Source organism: Lynx rufus, unplaced genomic scaffold (genome assembly GCF_022079265.1).
Source record: "Lynx rufus isolate CCGP_SWC_20201006 ecotype Redwood Valley unplaced genomic scaffold, mLynRuf1.p SCAF_10, whole genome shotgun sequence".
In the NCBI taxonomy this organism is placed as follows: domain Eukaryota; kingdom Metazoa; phylum Chordata; class Mammalia; order Carnivora; family Felidae; genus Lynx; species Lynx rufus.
In genome coordinates this window covers 62,308,428-62,322,289 of record NW_025814824.1, presented here as the reverse complement: position 1 = coordinate 62,322,289, position 13,862 = coordinate 62,308,428, and the positions used below count along the sequence as shown (strand labels likewise).

Genomic DNA, 13,862 nt, shown 5'->3' with positions numbered 1-13,862 from the left:
AACCTTTTTTTTTTTTTTTTTAAGTTTATTTATTTTGAGAGAAAGAGCACAAGTCGGGCAGAGAGATAGGGAGAGAGAGAGAATCTCAAGCAGGCTCCATGCTGTCAGCACAGAGCCGGGCATGGGGCTCTATCTCACGGTGAGATCCTGACCTGCGCGGAAATCAAGAGTCGGATGCTTAACCAACTGTGCCACCCAGACACCTCTTAAAAAACCTGCTAAGGGTAGAAAATACTCTTTACTTGTTGAAGAAGCTTCTATTTAAAGGTAGCCTATCACCCTTTTTTTTTTTTTTGATGAATTAAGGTGCAATACCATTTTTTACCGATGGGCCTTTTATGTAATAAGATCATGTCACTAGACACATCTCAGAGTGAAATGTTTAATATTTGGTACTTATTGCATGTGGATGGAGTTATGTAGTGACTTCTAGATGATTGGAGATTCTTCTCTGTTGGCAAGAAAAAGAGGTAATGAACTGAAGAGAATGACCAACTTGTAAAATATTTCCTAAGTTTATGTCTGTGTATTTACATATGTTGTCTAAATATTTCATCATTAGAGGGTCATATTCTCCATGTCTGTTAAGATCTTCCATATTCAAAATGTCTTTGTAGGTTTTTGCCGTTTCTTTGAAAGAAAATACATTTAAAAGTTTACTTCAAGTCTTAACTTTTAGATGAATGATTACCCTCCTCTCTTCCTGGTTTAGAGCTACTTGTCTTTATTTTACTTAAGCACTATAGAATTTGACACATGAAGATGTTTCCCTGGAAGAATTCTGTTTAGGCTTAGGGCTCACATGAAAAGAAACAATTTGTCAGACTAGTGGAGCTTGCTAACAATTCAAATAAACAGCCTGTCTTTTCCTTTACACTGCATATTAATAAAAATGTTAATGATAAAACACCTCCTTTACACCCTACAGGGTGCAGAGATGATTGGGTCAGAGACTGTTTTCTTGCTTTGGGCCCTTTTAAACACAGCTGCTAGCTGAATGTGGCTTATCAGTTGCATGGTTATTGGTGCCATGTTTCTAAAGTAACAGGTATTTAATGCAGCCAGGTTGAGTGTTGCCTCGATTTTTTTATTATCTGGCATTTAAATACTTTTGCCATGTAAATATTTCAAAGTAGAAAGCGGTTAAATTTAGAATATACTTCTTTATAAACGTACTTTGATGGATAAGTAACTCTTCAAAAATAGGGTTACTTAGATCATACAACTGAAGACTGTTATCTGTATTTAACATTTTTCTCCCCTCCTTACTACCACAATTTTGAGAGCTCCTGATGGTAGAGCATACCATGCCGTATGCATTTGTGCCCTTGGTACCTAGTAGATACTTCATAAATGTCAAGTTATTTAATGATGACTTTGATAAAGACCAACTTTGTTGCTTAATTGTATATTTTTGCTTCACCTTCTTGAATTTTTCTTCAACACACAATTCACTCTAAAATCTTGTATCAGTATATCTGGATTTCTTAAACACAAAACAGGCTCAAATGGAGTTACTTATGCTAAGCCCCATGCTACCAAACTAAGACTTAATTACAGTTTTAGCTCTCCCAGAAATGGAATTTTAAACTAGTCAGCCAAGAAATACCTGATCAGCACTAGTTAGGTAATATGCCTAATAGACTTCTGCCATCCCCAAAAGGAAAGTGACTTTCAATGACCAACCCACTTTTTTTTTTTTTTTTTTGCCTAGTAAAACTTCCTTCTTCCCACTCCTTTTTTTTTTTTTTTTTAACTTTATTTTTGAGAGCGACAGAGAGAGTGAGAGTAGGGGAGGAGCAGAGAAAGAGGGAGAATCTTAAGCAGGCCCCGTGCTGTCAGCGCAGAACCCAACGTGGGGCTCAATCTCACAAACCGTGAGATCACTCAACTGATTGAGGTACCCAGGCACGCCTCTAGTTAATTTTTAAGGTGTTAAAAATGATGCAAGTAGTTATATATGTCAAACATTCAGCGGTTTTAACCTACGTAGCTTACTTTTAGTAGAGTATAATTTATTGGTTGCTAGCAGAAATAGTAGTCTACTGTTGGCTACTCAATTTTGGTAACTTGAGAATAAGGCTAGTGCTGTTTGGCTTTTTCTAAGAAAATAATGAATGTATAGAGATATTTCAGATAATTATCTGGGCTTGTTTGCATATCAGCATCAACATGGCTCTTTGTACCATTCAGAAATTGAATTGTTGGTGAAGTAAAAATTTTTCGAGTGGTAACTGTGGTGATTACTACAGCGTCTGTGAAATGGGTGGGCAGGGGAGTAGCCATCAGTGCCTTACCAGGACCCCTGACATTAGTTGTCATTCAATAGCTGTGGTTCAGTGAATGGATTTCCTTAAACACAAGGTGTATTAAAGATGGAACCTAAAAATAAAATACACTAAGTGTACTGCCTTTTAAACTAAGTGAACAGTTGCTAGTTTAAAGTTGAATCTTGTATTTATTTTGCAGATGGCAAGCTAATACTGTCTTTGATAAACTTGAAATTTGGTTTAATGTTTTGGAAGCAGAAAATTCTTACTCTCTTTTAATAGCCTGTCCCTTGACACATTGTTATCACCAGTATGTGAGATGAGGCAAGAAAGGCTTCTGGTTCACAACTTAAAAGTCTTTCTTGAATTCTTATCTTTATCATTTTGTTTTATCTTAGAAACATGGTAGGGATAGAGTCAGCAAACTTAGCTTTAGTTTGTATTCTTTCAAAATTGATAGTAAGCCAGTACATTTTTTTCTTGTTGCTCCATAAAGTTCTTGAAATATTAATTTAAAAGAATGAAAAAATTCTTAATTTCTCAATTGTTTAGAAACAATTGCTTTTGTGTTTTTGGATGTATAGGAAGTCTTATTTATTTGATCAGTTTCTAGGCTTAAGAAGTTAGTATTTCCCCTGTTTCACTGATCTAGTGAAGGGTTAAAATAAAAATAAAGATAATAAAAATTAAAACCAATTGATCGATGATTTTGTAAATAACAAGTGGAACCAACTTTATGCATAAATTTTCTTTTTATTAGACTTTCTGCAATATTTACCTTTTGTGGAAACATTTATTAATTTCACATTTTTAAAATTTCCAGGTAACTTGGGTTTTTACTCCTGTAACAACTGAAATAACAAGTCTTGATACAGAAAATATAGATGACATTTTAAGTAAGTACCTTGATATTTTTAAAGTACACTTTTCTTCTTTATAAAGAGTTAGTTTATATACAAAAACAAAGTTAAATCCCAATTACTAGAACAGTTTGAGGAGCTGGCATTATGATTATTTCCATGGTTTACTGAATTAACAAAACACTTTTGGTTTTGATTTTCAGTAAAATTTCTTAAAATGTGTATGTCTCCTTTATGTGTTACAAATAAACTTTAATCTCATTTTATTTCTTTGTCTTGTCATAAATGCCACCTTAACAATTCGTATTTTGCTAGAGCCTACTTAGATTAGAGGCCAGGAGTCTCCACTGTGCAGTACTAAAAGTTTGTGGTCTTAGGACACAGTCTAGACATCTTTTGTCTTTTTTAACTTTTGACTAATTCACTGACTCTGATATCTTTTATTGTCATTGCTCCAGTTAAGTTAAGTGTTTTACTGACTGCTTGTTTGCTGACAGTGTGATTGTGGATACAATTAACTTGCAGGGAAAAGATTTCTGTTTTTAAAAGTAGTAGAGGGAAGGTGAACACATGGTTGATGGAAAAATCACAATTTAGGAGATTTAAGAAAATGTACAATGCATAAATGATTTCTACCTTCTTCTTTTTAAAAGCCCTCCACTGGTTTAAGCAGAACAAAACCAAAAATAATAAAAGTGAAAAGAGTTATTCTTGAGCCTCATATGCTGTTTTGTGTTCTTGGAACTGGTTTTAAATGCTAAAATGTCTATTCCTACACTGTGGGATCTCTTTAGAGCAATGGTCTGTAACCTTTAGCATGCATGAGTTACCTGGAGGACTTAATAATATCCGGACTGCTAGGCCTGGCTCCAAGTTTCTAATAGAAACTGCTCGACCCCACCTGAGAATTTGCATTTCTGTAAGTTTCTACATGCTGCAGGTGCTTCTGGTCCAGGGAGTGCAGTTTGTGAACCACTGCTTTAGATGAAGAAGCAAGTGGATAAAAAGTGCTTTGAAGGTAAAAAAGGAAGAAGAGAATTGAAACTTACAAAAAATTCTCCTTTCATTTTTCAAATTCTAGAATAACTTTTATTTTTGTGAGTCAGTGAATTTATCTGAGTTTCTCTGTAGTACGTTTAGTCTCCTGTCTTCACATCCTCATATGCAGATGATACTAAGTTATTTTGGCAACAGAGAAGAGCTGTCAAATGGATTGGAAATAGAACATGTACATGTTTTGCAACTTTATTGGTTGTAGATTTCGTGTTGCAACTAGGTGGGACATCTGAGCTGTACAAGAGCTTTCTTTACACATAGCTTAGTTACACAGGTCTTTTCTGTGAAATAGAATTTTCTTGCAGAGTCACTTCTTGGTTTATTCATGTATATGGGAGATCAAAAACTAGATTGTTAAAGCCCAGATCATTCCACTTCACTTTTTTAAATGTTTATTTATTTTTGAGAGGGAGGGAGGGAGAGAGAGAGACAGATGAAGAGACAGAGAGACAGAGCACAAGTGGGGGAGGGGCAGAGAGAGAGGGGTTACAGAATCCGAAGCAGGCTCCAAGTTCTGAGCTGTCAGTACAGAGCCCGATGTGGGGCTCGAACCCACGAACTGTGAGATCATGACCTGAGCCGAAGTTGGCCACTTAACTGACTGAGTCACCCAGGTGCCCCTCCATTTCACTTTTAATGAGTTAGTGGCTTACTTAGCCTGATCTGGGTTTGATTCTTCTTTTGCTTTATATTCATTCAGTGAAGGTATAAAGATGGAGAATATAGAGAAAAGGATCAGGGATTCCCACAAATTATGTAACCTATCCATGACCCTGTGTGCGGGTTTCTTAATTGTTACTGTGTATTTTTAGTGGGCCTTTACATAAATGGGAAGAAGACCATGAGGAAAACCAAATCTTGGATTATGTCAGTTACAAAGACATAATTAACTTAGGTTGTTTGGTTTTGTTTTTCAATTTCAGACAATGCTGATGTTGCTTTAGTAAATTTTTATGCTGACTGGTAAGTAATAATCTTATTTTTGTTTTTTGCGGGGGGAGGGGTAATGAAGTTGCATCTTTTAGTTTTTTTCTTTCATCTTGCTAAGGGTGTATTTTTCTTTGCTAGAAAGGGGTGAGTGGGGAAGCCTTTTTCATATGTGAGATAGTATTGCATACACAAAGTCAATTAAGGTTCATTCACAAAGGGAACAGCTTAATTTGCTGATCGTTTGTATTTTAAGAGAAAAATATATCTGATTCCATTATCCCACATCTTAAAAGTAGTAGCAAAAACTCAAATCCCTCCCTCCTTTTCTCTCTTTCTCTCTTTCACACCCTGCCCCCCCAACACACACAGTACTGCAGTTCTGTATTTTTCCTGTAGGGCGGTGTTTGGAGGTGAGGGTGTGGGTGTGGCAAGTTTAGAAGGAAAAATCATGTTGACACTTTTTAAACATGTATGGTCTACTACTTCTAGGAAGCCTTTATTCTGCCCCCTGTCTAAATCAGATTCTTGTCTTTTGTGTTTATGTAGTACTGGACACCACTTTTTTTTTCTTACTACATTATTTTGTTTTTTATATTTGTGCGCCAGGAAGAAACATTGAGGATGGAAATAATGTCTTACTCAGCATTTGTGGCATTTAAAACCAGGGCATACTATGTAGTAGATGTTAAAGAATATGTCAAGTGGGGAGCTTGAGCCAGAGAGGTTTGAAACACTCACATAATCTTTATTCCTAGACCATCTGTATTTTATTTGACCCTTTTACGCTTATTACTGCCTACTGGTTGCCACTGCCCTACTTAAGGCCACAGTCCAGTTTACCCAGATTCCTGTGACAGTCTCCTAATTTGTTTTCTGTGCCTCAGGTCCTATGTGTGTCCATTCTGTTCTCTAAAAAGTAAGCCAGAGTGGTCTTTCCTAAAGTACACACTGAATAAGGTTACACTTCATCTTAAAACCTGTAAATGATGTTCCATTAACTCTAGGTCTAAAGTCCTTTACCTTGACCTAGAAAGCCCCCAATGACCTGCTCCCTTCCTACCTCTACATCTGTATATCTTGCCTCTCTCCGCTCCCACATTCTGTACCCGTTATACTGAACGTCTTTCAGTTTCTGTAATATTCTATATTCTTTAGTCACTGGACCTTTAGTCATGGTATTTTTTCTGCCTAGATGGGTCACTCTTCTCTCATTTAATTTAAGTATTATCTTTCGAGTCTTAGATTAAATGCCACTTTCTCCAGGTCACCTTCCTAGATCAATATTCCTACCCTTATCCCAACCCTTTTTTATGTCTTTCCATAATACTACATGCTCACCTCATTGGGAACACTTGTATGCTGTAGTTTATTTGGTGGCACCTACTACAGCCTTAGCTTTAAGTTACTGTATCTGTCTTTTCTCAGTATTCGTCCCCAGGCTCTCTGCATAATACTTGGCAGATAATAAGTACATAATAGATATTTACTGAGTGAATAACATATAGTGTAGTTATTTAAAGAACTTCAGTAAAATGTTGAAGATATACACAGAAAATGCCATTTATAAAATGCATAACCAAGGTAGCATTTTCCAAGGTAAATTAGGATTGTCCACATGTAGCAATAGCTGTAAAATTTGGTATACGATTATCTAGTCCAATCCACTTTAGCAATGAAACTGAGACCCAGAGGAGCAAAGTGTCTTCCCAGGGTTACCTGACAGAGTTGTGGCAGAGTTAAAACTAGAACGCAGTTCTCTTATTTGAGGTATTTTGTGTGTTGTAAGAAAGGGAAATAAAACGTGCCATTGACCTTGTCCTAGAAACTGAATTGGAAATGTGGGCTAATTGCAGTTATTTGGGAAAACATATTACCCAAAGAATACCTTGAGTTGTTCATGAATTAGTACTCTTTTCAATTGAAAAAAACTTGGGCAATTGGCCACAGGACATAGATTTATATTATATGGTCTCACAGGCTCCATTCTGAGTTCTGTCTGGAAGTTATTAATGTGGCACAGTTTAAGGAAGAATTCTCTAATAGAGCTGCCTAAAAATATGGATATGCCTCGGAGGGTAATGAACCATAGTAGGTCCCTGATAATGCTGTTTTGTGCCAGTCTTTTTATATACATTGTTTTTAATGCTAAGAACTACCTTGCAGGTAGGTATTATAATTTCCATTTTAGGTTGAGGAAATTGAGAAAGGTCATACGGCTAGTAAGTGGTGGAACTGGGATTTAAACTCAGGTATGTCTGACTCCAAAGCTTATTTTTCCCCCTACTAGGTCATACTAGTAAGTACCCCCAAATTGTCCCTGCGAGGACTCTTACCCATTCGGTTGATTTGTAAAGGGTTGATTCTAAGCACTAGATTGAAGATTGGATTCAGATGACCCGTAAGGCCTTTGTAATAGATCTGTTGCTTTTGTTATGTTACTTTTATAAATGTAACTTTCCGTGTGAATTGGATACATGTGGATGAAGGTATAATATTGTTGATTGACTTTTATTTCATCTTTCCCTTCCACCTGCTGGTATTAAAATTGATCCTGTTTTAAGCATGAACCTGTGCTTAAATGCTTACTGGGCAGCAAACTGGACAGTCTGGAAAGAAGGAGCCCGTAATGTAGGCCTTTTCCTTGCCCTTAAGCCAGGAGCCTGTCCAGTAATTGTTTACTAGGCCATATCCTAGTTCTTCAAGAAACCATCTATCAGCCTTTGCCTCCTCTGCCCTCCAGCACCATATTTTCAGCAAACTATAAGAAACTACAAACTTGTGGACCTAGCCTTTCCAGTTCCTCCATTCTATCAATTTAATCATTTAACAGACATATTGAAATGCTTACTAGAATACATAGTCAAATAAGACACGGTCCCTGATGTCCACGGACCCCACCCACCTATCCTAGATGGGAGAGATTTAAGAATGCTAAAAGAGGAAAGAGCAACTTGAAAGCAAGAGATTGAAGATACAGATTGTGTCTCCTTGCTATATTCTAGGACATCTCCTTAGGAAGTCAGGTGAGTGGGCCAGAGGAGGTATCTACAGAAAGAAATAGGGAGGAGTATAAGAATTTGCATCCTTTTACAGGCTTTACCAGACTTGCATTGAATTGTAGTTCATATGTATGACCTAATCATGTGGATTAAAGAGTTCACAAGCTTCATTTAAGTAAATCTCTTAGTGGAAAAGGGCTCTGGAAGCAATAGTAATAGCAGTTGTAGTTTTTTTGTTGTTTTTTTTGTTGTTGTTGTTAACAAACACTTAATACCTTTTTCATACAAGAATAACTATTCTAACCCATCTGGCTGTGTGCTCATTTTGATTCTTCTTCTCTTTCTTATCAGGTCCCTTTAATAACCTATAGCATGTTTGTGAAGTAGTTGGCCTGATTAAGGGACAGTCAATTAGAAGAAACAAGTTTCTGAAATACTGTAGGGTTTGTGTCCCTTTGTAAAAGTAAGAACAAAACAAATGACAAAGGAAACATGAATAAGAAATCTTGTTTAGGAATTTAGCACTTTTGCTCCTGAACTTAATATATTTGTTTATAGACATGAAAGCCTATTTTAACCAGGGGTTAATTTTGAGGGTCAAGAGTTTAATATACACTATATATCCTTTTCATGCCACTTGTGTATCTAGTATGCTGACTTGCATATGAGATTTGATTGACCTAGTCAAGCGAATCAGTCTAGTATTTGAAATAAACTTACCATCTTATGGATTTTGTATAGTAGTCTCAAAATATGTTCATTATTTAGAGAAAGCTAATTTCTTCTCTAAATGCCCAAGTCTTAATAGTTATAAGTCCAAGTGGATACATCTTAGAGGGCTTATATCAGACTTGTTTCTGGCCTCTTTGAGAGATCCTTAGCTGTGTGCTTCATTATAGCACATAGCTTCTTAAGCTGCAGAACACCAAAATCTTTAAATTGGAATAGGCTTTGAGTTCAAACTTGCCTTCATCTTTAATGAATGACATTCAGGTCCATGACTAAATTAACTATGTGATTGTCTCAAAAGCTGTTTATTGTACATACACTAAATAACAATAGATGATAACTGAAATAAGATTTTATTGCTTCTGCTTTTCAGTTTTAATTGGTATCCTTCTTTGTGCATAGGTGTCGTTTCAGCCAAATGTTGCATCCAATTTTTGAGGAAGCTTCTAATGTCATTAAGGAAGAATATCCAAATGAAAATCAAGTAGTGTTTGCCAGAGTTGATTGTGATCAGCACTGTAAGTACCTCAATAGGAATTCTGGAACAAATCGTCTCATTCCCTTCTCTACACACACACACACACACACACTCTCTCTCTCTCTCTCTCTCTCTCTCCTTTTTTAATGCTCAAAAAAAATGTTCTACTTTAGATGGAAGGTTCTAGTGACTTTGGTTAAATGTTAATATTTAATCTTTATGTACTTACAATACTAGTTTGTATTTTGCCTGAGAAGTAATTAATTTTCTAATTAAAATATAGTAGAATAAGCATATAGGTAGTAAGTTATAACCAGCAATGTGTTCTGCCAAAGTGAATACCAAAATTATTAATAAATAAAATTGAAATAAAGTTTTAGGAAAAAATGGATTTCTGTTAGTTTTAGAACCTACAAAAATACCATTTGTAGTCATTGCAAATAAAACTCTCAGATTTTTGTGTGTTTTTGTTACTTAAAAGGTTCCACTAAAATTGGCTGAGACTGTCTTCGAGGTGTAATTAACTGTAGTTATGGATTATAAATATTGAAAGTGTTGAGAAACTTAGGTTAGACTCACTTACAGTCCAGCGTCTTGCATTTCACTTCTCCCAGCAGAGCATTCTCTGTAAAAGCCTCTTGGTTTTCTGTGTACACGACCAATCTTGCTAACTTGAACTAGTGAGCCTGCAGTGGTGTTCCCTCCTTAGTGTGTCCAGCAGGTGTGAAGTTCTCCTCTCTCATAGTACTAGACTCACTGTGTTTGTAGCTCTGGTTCATTCTGTCTTAGTTGTCTCAACCGTTGCAGCGTCCGTTCTTCAAAGGCAGGAACTTTTTCTTTTCATGCTTTTTTTTTTTTTAATGTTTATTTTTGAGAGGGAGAGAGAGAGAGAGAAAGAAAGAGAGAGAGAGAGAGAGAAAGAGAGAGAGAGAGAGAGAGAGAGAAAGAAAGAAAGAAAGAAAAAGAAAGAGAGAGAGAAAGAAAGAGCGTGTAAGCGGGGGGGGGTGTGCAGAGAGAGAGCGAGACACAATCTCAAGCAGACTCTGCTGACAGTTAAGCATCTGACTTTGGCTCATGTCATGATCTCACAGTTCATGAGTTCAGGCCCCACATTGAACTTGCTGCTGTCAGCCAAGAGCTCGCTTCAGATCCTCTGTCTCTGCCCCTCTCCCAATTGCGCTCTCTCAAAAATAAACGACACGTTAAAAAAAAAAAAGCTTGTTGCCTCGTGTTACTGGCAAGTTGGTCTGAGTACAGAACGCTCCATTCTGCAAATTTCCTGTCATTTGCTCTTAGCCTGACAATTAGAATTTGTGTGTGTGTGTGTGTGTGTGCACTAACTTTTCATTTTACTGATGAGGAAATGGAAGTCAAGTGACTTACTCAGTATCATAGAGCTTAATGTCTAGTCAGGCCAGATTTAGAATCCAGATCTGACCAAATACTTTTACAGACCTGTTAGCTTTATTAGCGTCTTTCTATTCAGTTTAACAAACACTTTGGGGATTTACTGGTGGAGAAATGGCTAACGGCAAAGTATTTCAGTATTTTATAAACCATACCCCAAATTTCTGTCTTTTGAGATTCATAACTAAATAGGATGAAGGGAGCAGTAAAAGATTGTCAGTACAGGTGTGGACTGCATTTTCACACTGCTTTCTGGATCTTTCCTCTACATTTCGCCGACAGATATGATGTTTTTGGTATGGGTTCTCATTTTAAATCTTTCTATTTTTTATGTATTTATTTAGACATTACAGTACAGACAGTAGTTCCTACTTTCACTGAATTTGGACCATAAAATCTGAACTTGTGTTTTTAAACTTAAAGTCATTGGGAAGAAAAATGAACTATTGTTGAACCATAAATATTATTTATTCTGTTTTTTAAACTAAGATTAACTTACTTTTGAGATAAACCTGGCATTACTACTATTGATCAGGCTCTCTTTTTATGGGAGTAAACAGCCATAATTCAGATGCTTTTTGATCTACCAGATAGAGCTACAAAGTCAATTTTTTACCAATGAAAGTTATATCTGAGACATTGTGTATTCTCTCTAAATATTTTATCTTTTCTGTGCAATTCTTCACTTTTTAAAAGTGATGTTATGAAATCCTTATTGATGATTTATTCACATTTTCCACTTTCTCTTTAGAGATTATAAGACAGACTGTGCCCTGGGTCACTTCTCATGCGCCAGCTATAATGTAGAGTTTCTGAACTGGAAGGACCTTAAGAATCCTGTGGTCTCGGGAGAAATGTCTGTTAGGTAGATTGTTCTTTGGTAGGATTGGTTTTGTTTTTAAGAGATTTATTCAGATATAATTAAGGTAAAATAAACTGCACAAGTTTAAATTATAAAATTTAATGTTTTGACACATGCATACACCTATGAAACCGTCACCACAATCAAAATATCAGCATATCTGTCATTCCCCAAATTTTTCTTGTTTCCTTTTGTGTTGCCTTTCTTCCCCCGTCAATCTCAGGGGACCATGGAACTGCTTTTGTTAATAAGAGATTAGTTTGCATTTTCTGGATTATGTATAAGTGGCATCATACATTGTATTGTGTGTGTGTATGTGTTTGAATGTGTGTGTTGTTGTTGTTTTACTCAGCCTGGTTATTTTGAGATTGTTGCATTTATCATTCATTTTTATTACTGTTATTATTTTTTCATGTTTATTTTTTTTTTGAGAGAGAGAGCATGAGCAGGGGAGGGGCAGAGAGAGAGGGAGACACAGAATCCGAAGCAGGCTTCAGACTCTGATCTGTCAGCACAGAGCCCGATGTGGGGCTCGAACCCACAAACTATGAAATCACGACCTGAGCTAAAAGTCAGACACTTAACCAGCTGAGCCACCCAGGCGCCCCTGGAAGTTACAGATTTTGATGTCAAATTTATCTGTTTTTACATTTGTTGCCTGTGCTTTTGGGGCAATAGCTAAGAAATCATTGCAAACCCAGTGTTCTGGAACTCTTCTTCTACATTTATTTCCAAGAGTATTACAGTGTAGATTGTGTGATTAGGCCTTTATCAGTTTTGAGTTAATTTTTGTATAGAGTGTAAGGTAGGGATCCAATTTCATTTTTTTGCATGTGGACATCCAGTTTCCTAACACCATTTGTTGATGACCCTGTCCTTTCCCCACTGAATGATGTGGTACCCTTCATCAAAAAACATTTGACTGTATGTGTGAGGGTTTGTTTCTGGGCTCTCTGTTCCATCTGTCTATATATCTATCTCTATACCAGTACCACACTTTTTTGATGAGTGTAGCTTTATAATAAGTTTTGAAATCAGGAAGTGTGAGACCTCCAATAATGTTTGAGAGTATCTTTTGAAGGGTATATATTCTTTTTTTTTTTTTAAGTTTATTTATTTATTTTGAGAGAGTACAAGTGGGGAGGAGCAGAGAGAGAGGGAGGGAGAGAGAATCCCAAGCAGACTCTGTGATGTCTGTGCAGAGCCTGATGCAGGGCTTGAACTCACAAACTGAGATCATGATCTGAGTCGAAATCAAGAGTTGGATGCTTAACTGACTGAGCCACCCAGGTGCCCCTGGGTTCATCAAATTCTTAATTTGATGAACTCCAATTTATCCATTTTAAAAATGTATTATACTTTTGAAGCTGTATCTAAGAAGTCTTTGTCTCACCCAGGATAACAGAGATTTTCTGGTATGTTTTCTTTCATAAATTTCATAGCATGAAGTTTTACATTTAGCTCTATGATCCATAGATCATACATTTCCTTTTAGCTCTGTGATCCAAATTTGGAGATAATTTTTACATGTGGCACAATGTGTGGGTTAGAGTTCATTTTTTTGCCTATAGTTATCAAGCTGTTGTGATATTATTTGATGAAAGGACTGTCCTTTCTTCATTGACTTTGCATCTTTGCCAAAATCAACTGACCATATATGTGTGGATCTGTTTCTCATTTGTCAGTTCTGTACTGTTGAGGTGTTTGTCTATGATTTATTTGTCTATGCTTATGCCGGTACCACACTTTCTAGATTACTGTAGTTTTATAATAAGTCTTGAAGTCAGTAGTGTATAAATCTTCCAACTTTGTACTTTTTTTCAAAGTGGTTTTACTATTTTAGTTGCTTTGGATTTCTGTATGACTTTTAAAATCAGCTTGTTAATTTCTAACCAAAGTGAGGGGGAAAAGTTGCCAAGATAATACAGAGAGTTCCCTGATAGTCCTTACCCAGTTTACCCAAATGCTGACATATTACATTAAGATTAAGATTACATTTGTCAAAAGTAAGAAACTAACACTGGTGTATTACCATCAGTAAACTATAGACTTTATTCAGATTTTATCAGTTGTTTTACTCATGTTCTTTTTCTGTTCCAAGATTAAGGATATTGCATTTAGACCTCAGGTCTTCTTGACAGTTGATCATTTTGAGGAGCATTGGTTAGCTGTTTTGTAAAATATCCCTCATTTGGGTTTGTCTGGTGTTTTTTCTTAGGTCTCACACATCTTTATTTTTTGGTGCTATTATAAATGGCATTGATTTTTAAA

The 13,862-nt window shown here is 36.2% G+C and overlaps 1 protein-coding gene across 1 annotated transcript in view; it reads left to right on the top strand.

Moving 5' to 3' along the window:
• The window catches only part of ERP44 (endoplasmic reticulum protein 44), a 95,077-nt gene that overhangs the window by 35,284 nt on the left and 45,931 nt on the right, over nt 1–13,862 (top strand). The window contains exons 2-4 of the mRNA XM_047066993.1: nt 3,094–3,166; nt 5,110–5,149; nt 9,247–9,362. Of these exons, the coding sequence (XP_046922949.1) occupies nt 3,094–3,166; nt 5,110–5,149; nt 9,247–9,362 (229 nt within the window). The remainder of the gene's footprint in view (nt 1–3,093; nt 3,167–5,109; nt 5,150–9,246; nt 9,363–13,862) is intronic.